The sequence below is a fragment of the Nothoprocta perdicaria genome, unplaced genomic scaffold, assembly GCF_003342845.1.
Source record: "Nothoprocta perdicaria isolate Ctin4 unplaced genomic scaffold, notPer1 scaffold_317, whole genome shotgun sequence".
In the NCBI taxonomy this organism is placed as follows: domain Eukaryota; kingdom Metazoa; phylum Chordata; class Aves; order Tinamiformes; family Tinamidae; genus Nothoprocta; species Nothoprocta perdicaria.
In genome coordinates, this window is record NW_020455552.1 from 537640 (window position 1) to 548036 (window position 10397).

Below are 10397 nucleotides of genomic sequence, written 5' to 3' on the forward strand. Positions count from 1 at the left end.
ATATTCCGGCCCCAATCCATCCCCCTCCCTGCACCCAGTATGCCCCCCCCTCCGCCTCCTCCCTCCCCCGGGAATTTGGGCCCCACTCCATCCCCCTCCCGCACCCGGTATCCCGCCTCCCACTCCATTCCCTGCCCCTTCCCACATCCACGCAGCGGCATCCATAACATCCCCCCATCCCATTCCGCACGGAGGCGGCAGCCCCAGGGCAGGGAAGGGAGCCCACTAGGAGGGGACGGTGGTGGCCGGGGGGCTGCAGGGACCCTGATGCATTGGGGGGGCTGCATCAATGGGGAACCCTGCTGTAATGGGAGGCCCTAATGCAACGCGAGGACCTTAATGCCATCGGGGCGGCTGCAGCAGTGGGGAGCCCTGCTGCAGTGGGGGATCTCGATGCAATGTGGGGGGGCTGCTGCAATGCGGGGTCTTGCTTCAACGGGGWGACCTGCTGCAACAGGGAGCTCTGCCGCAAAGCGGGGGCCTGCTGCAATGGGGGGTCCTGCAACTGGGGGGTCCTGCTGCAATAGGGAGACCCTTGTGCAATGGGGACACCTGTTTCGGTGGGGCGGGGGGGCTGCTACAACAGGGGGGGGCTACAATGGGGACCCTGTGGCAGCCAGGCCAAGGCCACGTGCAGGGCCGGGGCAGTGGGTGCAGGGGGGCACCGAAGAGGTGCCCCCCAAAAGCCTGAGGAGGCTGCGACAGGGACTCACGAGGAAGCCCCAGGCGCTGCAGAGGGGCCAGGAAGAAAAATAATCAAAGAAGAGAAATAATCAAAAGCAAAATGCCAAGCGCCTGCTGCCAGGCTTGCTGCAGCGCCTCCCCCACGTGCAGCTCCCCCTCCTYGCCCGGCTCCCAACAGCACCGTTGGATGCGGAAGCCCGGGGGCTCTGCAATGGGAGCAGAGACGCAGGGCCGGGTGCTGCGGGGCGGGAGGAGGGCGCTGAGATCCTGCTGAGGCCAAGTGTGGCCCCCGTGGGGCTCCCAGTGCCGCTCCGTGGGCAGCAAGGCCGGGCCCCGGGGGCAGGAGGCAGCTCCAGCCCTCRTGCTGCATGTGCAAAACACCCCGTGCAACAGCCTAGTGTGCGAAAACGCCGCGTGCCCCGGTGCTGCCTCTGCCCTCACACAGTTCCTGAAGGGAACAAGACGGGAAGGGGATGAGCAGGAGGCTCCGCAGCTCTGAGGGAAAAGCATCAATCCYCACCGGGGCACTTGACCCTCAGGAGCAGCTCGTCCCTCCGGGCTCCTTGCAAGCCACACGTCCAGAAACAGCATGTCAGGGCCAGAAGGGCAAAGAGCCCCTCCARAAAGCACATACATACATATATGTGCATATATATTTATGTTTCAGAGGGAATTTTTAGCTGGGGTGTTTCCTATACACACACACACGTGGGCACATCCCCTTGTAGCCCAGGCTGAAGGACTAGGCCAGGTTCCTGTGTGGTGCAAACCAGCCCAGTTCCAGGGATATATGTTTGTGTATAGGCAGGTATACAGGTATAAATACAAACATATATGTATAGATCTAAACTGACTCATCCCAGAGTGCAACCATCCTCCTGCTCCACCAGGATTTAGCCCAGGAATGATGAGGTCCRGTGCTCCAGGGCATGGGGTGCCACYGACGGCTGCAGCAGGTGGGTTTTGATGGCAGCAAGAGGCAGGTGCTGAAATCCCGTCTGYGTCTGAAACACCACCGCGTTTGTGTCATTAACCGGAGCCCTGCGGGGGAAAAGAAAAAGGAAAAAAAAAAAAAAAACACTGGAAATTTTCTCTCCTGATGGCTTCTGTGGTTAATTGAGTCTTGCAATAACCAAAACAGAGATAACAGGGCCCGGCACTCATTGTACTCAGGGCGTCTGCAACAACAGATATTTTTTTGCTGAACACATCTCAGCGAGCAGCACCGTCACTTCGCCGCTCGCCGCTGCCAGAGGGTTCCGGAGCCCGGGCACAACCCCTGGCCCTGGGGAGGCTGCAAACGCCCCTCCAGCCTCCCCAAAGCTCGGACACCAAATCCATCCGTTGCGGAGCAAGCGGCAGCGCGGGGGCCGGAGGCAGCGCGGAGCCAGCCCCGCTGCCGGCCCCGGGCCGGGAGCAAACCCGCGTCGTGCCCTCGCTGCACCTGCGCGCACGGCGAGCGCGGAGCGCGGAGCGCGCCGCCCTGCTCTCCGCGGGGCCATCTGGCCCGGCCGTCACGTGTCCGCCGGAGCAGATGAGGCTTGCTGAGCTCAGCGTCGCGCTGCTGCTTCCCCTTCTGCGGCCACAACAAAAAAAGGAGAAAGAAATTTAAGAGAGATGCTGGCGAGGGGTGCGCTGGGTTGCCCTGCCGCCCCGGCACGCTGCACGCAGGGAGCCTTGTTGCTCCCCATGCCACAGAGCCACAAGGGCAAGGGATTTCCCTGCGGATTATTTAGCATTTGGGTGTTTGGTGCGCACTGGAAAATTGGATTTCTTAATAGCTCGCAGCAGCCGACCCAAAAGAAACGCGATCTGTCTGCAAGGTTCAGCTCAGGGCCACAGCCCCACAGAGCTCCAGGAGCTCCCTGCTTCCTCTTCAGCCCTCGTCATCCTCTCCGCGCCAGGAAGGCCAAGGCTCGCGTGGCCGCCTGGCTCAGCTGTGCTCCCTCTTCCATATAATGGTATTGGAGGAAGATTCCAGGTTATCGCCTCGCCCCATCTTCACAGGCCCTTGCACATCCCATTCCCTGCACCRGTCCTGTATCTTTGGCCATTTACTCTAAGCATTTGTAGCTACAGAGACCCAGAGTCCTGCAGTTCCATTTGCCACWGGGATCATCTCCTTCCCTGGGGTTATTTCCTCCTGCACCTTCCTACATCCCACCCCTGCCCATGGGTTCCCTTCAGGAGGAGGAGGACAGAGCAGCCACGTGGGACCTTGTGCTCATCCTGCGCAGTGCCAAGCGGCCACAGTGACCCCATCCCGTGTGTCCTATTTCGGGGGCTGCAGGACACCGTGACGCGCTCACGTGCTGGCGCCCAGCGTGTCCCTTGGCACCCGAGGGCCGGACATTGCGCCGAAGCTCCCAGCGCCCCGTGCCCCTCCGGCGGCCAGGTAACTGCTCCAGGAGCACGCCGGGGCTTTSCTTCCCTCACTCGCAGCGGGATTCCCAAGGGATTCTTTGCCCTTTTGACTTCTCCCCTACACCCCGGCTTTGGTGTCAGTTGCTCTCAAGCCTGAGCTGGAGACTTTCACGTCAGTCCAGGTTTAGCCCCTCCAGCCTAACTGGAACACCAGTTAGTTACTCGAACCCGTTAGTTTTTCCCTCACCCGAACACCGGAGCCCCCCGGCACCCCTTAAACGAGCCCGTTCTCGCCCAAAGCGCCTCCCCTGGAGCGGCTCCATCCCGGAGGCGGGACGGGGCGGCCCGAGACCCGCAGCCCCCCCCGACCCCCCCGCCCCGCGCTCGCTCTCGCGAGGCCGCCGAGGCGCCGCCCCCGACGGCAGCGCGGGCAGCGACGGCCCCATGGAGGCGGCGGGCGGCGAGCGGGGCGGCGAGCGGGGCGGCGCGGGGGGGCGGCCCCGCAACCTGCCCTGGTACGGGGGGACCCGCACCGGGACCTGCACCGGGATCCGCACCGGAATCCGCGCTGGGATCCGCGCCGGGATCCGCGCTGGGATCCGCACCAGGATCCGCAGCGGCTCCGGGATCCGCACCGGGACCCGCACCGGGACCTGCGCCGGGATCCACACCGGGTTCCGCAGCGGCCTCGGGATCCGCACCGGGACCCGCAGCGGGATCCGCACCGGGACCCGCAGCGGGATCCGCAGCGGCACCGGGACCGCCCCGTCGCTCGCCGCCTCTCACGGCACTCTCCGTGTTTAGGGTGGAGAAGTACCGGCCGCAGGCGCTGGCCGACCTCGTGTCCCACCAGGACATCCTCAGCACCAGTGAGTAGCAGCCCGGACTCGCCCGGCTCCTCCCGTGCCCCCGTAGGAACCAGACCTGTCCCCTGGGAACTGCCCCACGTGCCTCACGCCGCCTCCTGTCCCACATCCCATCCCCAGTCCAGAAGTTCATCAGCGAGGACCGTCTGCCTCACCTCCTGCTCTACGGGCCGCCTGGCACTGGCAAGACCTCCACCATCCTCGCCTGCGCCCGGCAGCTCTACAAGGACCGGGAATTCAACTCCATGGTTTTAGAGGCAAGTGCGGTGGGCGCTCTTGGACCCTGACCAAGAGTCAAGGACAGGGGCAGGCAGGTTGAGTTGTGGTTGGCCAACCGTGCTTGTGGTTGGGTGGCCGCCTGGGCTTCCTCGTGCCCTGTGTGGAGCCCAGGCTCATTTGGGGAGGACCAGAGACATGAGCCAGAGGGAGGGGAGCCCCATCTGCCACTGCTGTGTCCCCCTTCTGTCCCCCTGTAGCTGAACGCCTCTGATGACAGAGGGATCGATATAGTCAGAGGGCCCATCCTGAGTTTTGCCAGCACCAGGACCATCTTCAGGTAAGCAGGAGGGGCCACGTTTCCCGCTCCAGAGCTCCATCCCCCATGGGCCAGGCCCTTCATCCTGGGGGTGGCTGGGCAAGGAAGCCTGTGGTGTGGGGTGGGCTCCAAGTCCGAGTGGCTGGCAGAGGATTTGGGATGCCCGGCAGGCCCCAGGACTGGGAGCAGGACTGGGGGCTCCAGTGGTGCTGCAGGGATGTGGGGCAAGCGGAGGGAGCCTCAGCTTTAAGCAGCATCTTCCAGCCAGGCCTGGGCTGGGGACCGGCACCTCTCGGCTTCTCTTCCCCAGTGTCCAGCTTGTCTCGATCCCGGCAGCTCCAAAAGGGCCCGCGGGATCCAGGTGGCTCCTTTCTATCCTTCAGGAAAGGCTTCAAGCTGGTRATCCTGGATGAGGCAGATGCCATGACACAGGATGCCCAGAACGCCCTGCGGAGAGGTGGGTGCTGTGGGGGCTCAGTCAGGCCAGGGGTGTCACTCCGTGTCCTGCCACCTCCCAAGCTGATCCGGCCAGGAAAGGGACACGGCCACCAGCCCCTCTTCCACGAGGGACATGCTCTGGGTCCTCCGTCAGGGATGGAGACTGTGACCTTCTCCTTGCAGTGATCGAGAAGTTCACGGAGAACACCCGCTTCTGCCTCATCTGCAACTACCTGTCCAAGATCATCCCGGCCCTGCAGTCCCGCTGCACGCGCTTCCGCTTCGGCCCCCTCACCCCGGAGCTCATGGTGCCCCGGCTGCAGCACGTCATTGAGGAGGAGAAGTGAGCCGGGAACGCGGGACCCAGCGGCAGGGGACACCAGCTTCACGGCTTGTCCCAGGGCTGCTTCCAGCAAGTTGTTCAGCTCTTCTCGGTGCAGGGTTGACCCCCAGGGGTAGGATCCCCCCATCTCCRCTCCTGCCCAGCTAGTGACGCTTCTCCATGGCTATTCCTGCCCTGGAGCAGCCGTGGGCTGTGTGTGGAGACCCCCGGGYGCACGGAGATCCACCCAGCCCTGCAGCACAGGGGCTTCTAGCAATGCTCAGGGACAGCGGCCACCTCGGTCCCCTGCTAGGGCTGCTCAGAGCTGGCGTGGTGGGGAGGTGGGGACGAGGAGGAAACGTGGGGTTTGAGCAACATTCACCCCACGGCTGGTTTATAATTTTTGCTTTAGGACAAAAAAATCTTCAGGGTTGCAGTGATCTTGTGTTTAACCCTCTCCTCCAACTTCAGCTGATTTTTGTGGAGCTCTAATGTTCTTTGTGGTCTCTGCAAAGGAGAACATCCGCTTCTTGCCCTTGCCTGCCCCTATGTTGCCATGAAATAATTACTGGGGTGGCTGCAAACTTGCTGGCAGCCGGAGCCGCTTCTGAGCTCCTGGCCTCATCCCTGGGATCCRCGGGAGCATTTCGGAGGCATCCCATGCCACAAGGCTCCATGACGGACATTGCCAGGACAGGGACGGTGGCTGGTGCCCAGGGTGTCCAGCCTTTGGCTCTCCCTTGCCCAGTGCAGCAGCCGCAGTTCTCCCCATCTTCCAGGGTGGACGTGACGGAGGACGGGATGAAGGCCCTGGTGACCCTCTCGAGCGGCGATATGCGCAGAGCCCTCAATATCCTGCAGGTACCGAGCGGGGCACCTTCCTTCCCTTGTGTCATCTGAGGGCAGTTGTCCTGTCTCCGGAGGGAGCCACAGGGAAGGGCTGCCCCCGGGAGCCGCTTCCCTCCTCCTCCTCCTGCTCCTCCTCCGCAGAGCACCAGCATGGCCTTCGGGACGGTGACGGAGGAGAACGTGTACACGTGCACCGGCCACCCCCTCAAGTGTGACATTGCCAACATCCTTGACTGGATGCTCAACCAGGACTTTTCCACCGCCTACCGCAGTATCCTTTTCCCTGCCAGCCTCTTTCCTCCGTCCCAAAGGCCAGTCTCCACTCACTCCAACCCAATTTAGTCCCTGCTAATCCCTCCCAACCTTGGGCTTGATCCCTGCTTGAACCCTCCTCTTCGCAGTGCCCGGCCCGTTGCCCCCCAGCCCGGGAGGGTGGCAGGGACAGCCGGGCACCTGCACCAGACAAGCAAACGCCTTCACTCGCAGCCCAGAAATCGCCGAGCTGAAGACGCTGAAGGGCCTGGCCCTGCACGACATCCTCACCGAGATCCACCTGCTCGTGCACAGGGGTGAGAGGGCGTCCACGCCGCGTGCCRGCCCCGCGCCGCTCGCCCCTCACCACCCTCTCCTTCTCCCCGCAGTCGACTTCCCGCCCTCCATCCGCATCCAGCTGCTGAGCAAGATGGCAGAGATCGAGTAAGCGTGCGGCGCTCGTCGTGCCCATCGCGGCAGGGCTCTCACGGCGGGGCCTTGGCGCTTAAACCGGCCCTTCCCTCCTGCTCCAGGTACCGGCTGGCAGCAGGCACGAGCGAGAAGATTCAGCTGAGCTCCCTCATCGCAGCTTTCCAGGTCACCAGGGACCTGATCGTGGCCGAAGCCTAGGGCTGCGGCGCGGGGCCTGCCGCMGCAGAGCCGCTTCTCCCTCCCTCCTTCCCCTTCCCTTTCCTGCAGCAGCCGCCCCCGGGAAATGCAGCCCCTGCACATCCGAGCAGGTTGCTCTGTGTTTTTTGTGCCCTGGGGGCAGYGGTTGGGTTGGGCCGGGGCTTTGCACAAACCCAGCACTCGAGCACGCAGGGGACGCGCTGGCCTCAAGCAGTTGGCCTGAGCTCTAAGGCAAACCTCGCTGTCACCAACGCGGCCCCTTGCAGGCAGCGCGGGGACGCCGGGTCCCAGAGCCTGCCCTGCCGCGTGTCCCCACTGCCCACCCGCACCTTCAGGAGCGACGAGGAAGGAAGCAAGGGACCATCTTTTATTGTCACCGCTGCCCTCGGCTCTGCAGGGAGGTCCCCTCCGGCCCTCACGAGCGGCAGGGCTGTCCCCRAGGGCCCTGCCAAGGGCGGCTGTAGCTGCCTGTCCCCACCGAGGACAGCAGCTCTGCCCAGAGCCCCCCTGCAAACCCTCAACCCACGACATTGCCCTGCAAGCGAAAGCACCGGACCCAAACCCACAGGCAGTGGAGGGAGACCCGCGTCCCCGCGGGGCCACCTCCGCCCCCGCCTGCGTTTTCCTTGGGTCCCAGTGTCATTATGGGCAAGATGAGCCCGGCGAGGGCAGGGGCCGGCGTGCGGCGCTGCAGCTGGCGTGTGGGCCGGGCAGGCCCGGCTGCGCCGCGGCCGCGTCCCCGCTGTCCCCGCTGCGCTAGAAGGAGCGGTAGGTGAGGAACTCCTTGAGCTTCCTGGGGATGGGCAGCGCCAGCACCTGGTACGTGGTGAGGAAGGTGCGCAGGGCCCGGCGGCACAGGTGCTTCAGCGAGGCGAGCGCGCGCGGCGCGCTCCAGAACTGCACGTGCCCGTCCCGGGTGCTGCAAGGAGAGGCCGGGCTGTGGTGGGGGGCTCCTGCGCGCCCCTCCGCGCACCCCGGCGCCTCCCTACGCACCCCGTGGCGATGAAGCCGCCGTGTGGGAAGTACATGCAGCACAAGCCATTGGTCATGGGCGCGAAGGCCACCGGCGAGCGCAGCTCCAACGCCCAGATCCTCAGGAGCCTGAAGAGAAAGRTCAGAGCAATGGTAGAAGCCACCCGAGCCCGAACGAGACCTTTAGGTCCCTGAACACCAGGGGAAGTTTCCAGCGTGTCCTGAGATGCTTCTCGCTGCTGTTCCCCTCTGAAGACCCCCAAGTCGCAGCAGCGACCGACCTACCTGTCGTCGGCCACCGTGGCCAGGTAGAGGCCCTCCGGGGAGAAGCACACGGAGCGCAGGGAGCTGGTGTGGATGTCGCTGCCGCCCTCCAGCCCCGGGGCCAGGGGCACGTGGCTGCGGAGGGAGCAAGTGCGGGGTCAGGAGCGGCGCCCGGCGGGTCCCGCGCGGGGACAGGGCCAGGAGGGGCCGCAAGGCCGGACCCCCCCGTACCGCAGCGTGCGCAGCTGCTCCCCCGTGTAGGGGTCCCACATGATGACGCAGGCGTCGTAGGAGGCGGTGACGAGGAGCGCCGAGTCCGGCGAGAAGTCGCACGACACCACGCTGCTCTGGTGGCCCTCCAGCCTCCGGATGAGCGCGAACGACCGCATGCTCCAGAGCAGCGCCTGGGGAGGCGGCGAGCGGCGCCCGTGAGGGCCGCGCCGGGACCCGCCGGCGGCGCCCGGGCCGCTCCGTCCGGATACGGGGCCGCCCGCCCGCGGCACTCACCGATTTCTCGCCGGCAGCGGAGCAGAGCATCCTGCAGTCCGGGGAGATGGAGCAGCAATAGACCCACTGCACGTGGCCCGTCAGCACCTGCACCTGCCGCCCTGGGCACGCGGCGCGCGGGTCATYGAGGGCGGCGGAGAGGCAGGGCCGGCCCGGCCCCGCGCTCCCCATCCCTTCACCAAAACCGTCCTGCACCCCGGGTCCCAGTGGGGACGGTGGCTCTGCACTGCGCTGCAGGGCTTGGCCACAAACACTGTCCCTTGAGACCCTTTTATTCCCTCCCCAGCACCAAAGTGGGTGACCTGGACCTGGGAGAGGCTCCTACCGTCCCTGCTGAGGTCCCACACGCGCAACGTCTTGTCCCGCGAGGCAGACACCAGGATGAGGCTTCCGTTGGGTGCAAAGCTCAGGTCTCTGACCACATCCTGGTGCCCCAGGAGGCTGAAGAGCAGGTGCCCTGCGGAGAGGGGCCGCGCTCAGCATCACCTCGCCACGGGGGACGGGGCCATGTCCCTTGGACCGTCCTCCTTGGAGCGGCTCCCGCGCGCCTCCAGGAAATACGCTGGAGAAGGGAAGGAGGGAGCCAGGCTCTCCTTCCCAAAGGGAGGCTCTCCAAGGTCACYGCGGCTGCGGTGCCGACACGGTGCTGCTCACCTGTCTGCACCTCCCAGACCTTGATCTGCCCGTCGTTGAGGCCGGTGGCCAGAACGAGGCAGGGGAGGCCGGCGGCGCGGGGGCTGGCGGGGGGCCACGAGCTGAAGGCCAAGCCCCACACGATCTGGCCGCACTCCAGTGTCTTCTCCTTGGCGCCCGCCCGGCTCCTCGCCTCCGCTTTGCCRCTCTTGCGCTCAAAGGTCTTGCAGCTCCTGCAAGAGGGCAGTGATGCCACCACGCGGTCCCCTCCGCTCCCAAGGCCCCGTCACACGCTGCCTCCGGGCGGGATGCGCTGCGGGCAGCCGGTACTCACAGCTCGGCCTCCTCCAGCGGCCAGGGGATGAGCTTGACGACGCAGTGCCCTTGGGACCAGGCGAACCAGGCGCCGTCGGGCGAGAAGGCCACGCTCCACGTCTCGCAGCTCGACTTCCAGTCATGCTGCTGCGGCCGGCCGGGCTTCAGCTCCGCCAGCAGCACCGGCTCCTCTGGGTGGCCGCACAGCAATGTTACTCCAAGGAGAATCCCCTTCCCAACAAGGCCAGGTCCTGCCCGCTCCGCACCAGGAGTGCAGGGCTCATGCACCCGAAACAGTGGCAAAAAAATTGGCAGCCCTGCTGTATCTGCTGATAAGAATGGCCCCAGAGGAGGGCCAGCACCCTGGAGCTTCCTGCCCGCTGGATCTGGGGATGTTACCACACGGATGGACATGGAGCGAGTGGAAACAGCTGGGCCGGGGAGTGAGCTTGAACGTGGAGCCAGGGACCTGCCCGTGGCCAGGAGCGGGGGACCCTCTGTGCCATCCGGAGGTGCCRCAGGCCAGGGGGAGCCATGCCCAGAGCCCGGCGCGCAGAGGCCTCCCAGGGAGCCCAGGGGGAGCAGAGCTTCCCGAGGGCCAGGCTCCCACCTGGGCACATCCCTCACCACGTCCCCTGCCCGCACCTCGTGGGCGGCAGCGCAAGTGGCACCCACGAGAGCGGTGGCCCMGTCCCGCAGCACGGGGACAACCTTCGCTCTGCGCAGGAGACGTTGCCGCACTCCGGGACGCTGCCCGGCCCGGGGA

The 10397-nt window shown here is 65.4% G+C and overlaps 2 protein-coding genes across 2 annotated transcripts; one reads left to right on the forward strand and one right to left on the reverse strand.

Moving 5' to 3' along the window:
• Nucleotides 1-3528: 3528 nt before the first annotated feature.
• Nucleotides 3529-6979, forward strand: RFC5 (replication factor C subunit 5; the record flags this gene model as incomplete). Its single annotated transcript, XM_026042893.1, has 11 exons — nucleotides 3529-3563; nucleotides 3853-3917; nucleotides 4035-4171; nucleotides 4391-4470; nucleotides 4833-4906; nucleotides 5071-5230; nucleotides 5989-6070; nucleotides 6200-6329; nucleotides 6550-6627; nucleotides 6700-6754; nucleotides 6844-6979. Coding segments are annotated over 11 exons (993 nt in total), but the record flags the coding sequence as incomplete, so codon positions are not given.
• Nucleotides 6980-7696: 717 nt separating this feature from the next.
• On the reverse strand, nucleotides 7697-10045 carry WSB2 (WD repeat and SOCS box containing 2). The gene is made up of 8 exons (XM_026042894.1): nucleotides 9651-10045; nucleotides 9338-9549; nucleotides 9009-9140; nucleotides 8684-8784; nucleotides 8408-8580; nucleotides 8198-8311; nucleotides 7934-8041; nucleotides 7697-7859 (listed from the first exon to the last, which is right to left on the reverse strand). The coding sequence occupies exons 1-8, from the start codon at nucleotides 10043-10045 to the stop codon at nucleotides 7697-7699; spliced, it is 1398 nt and encodes a 465-aa protein (XP_025898679.1).
• Between the last annotated feature and the right edge of the window lie 352 nt (nucleotides 10046-10397).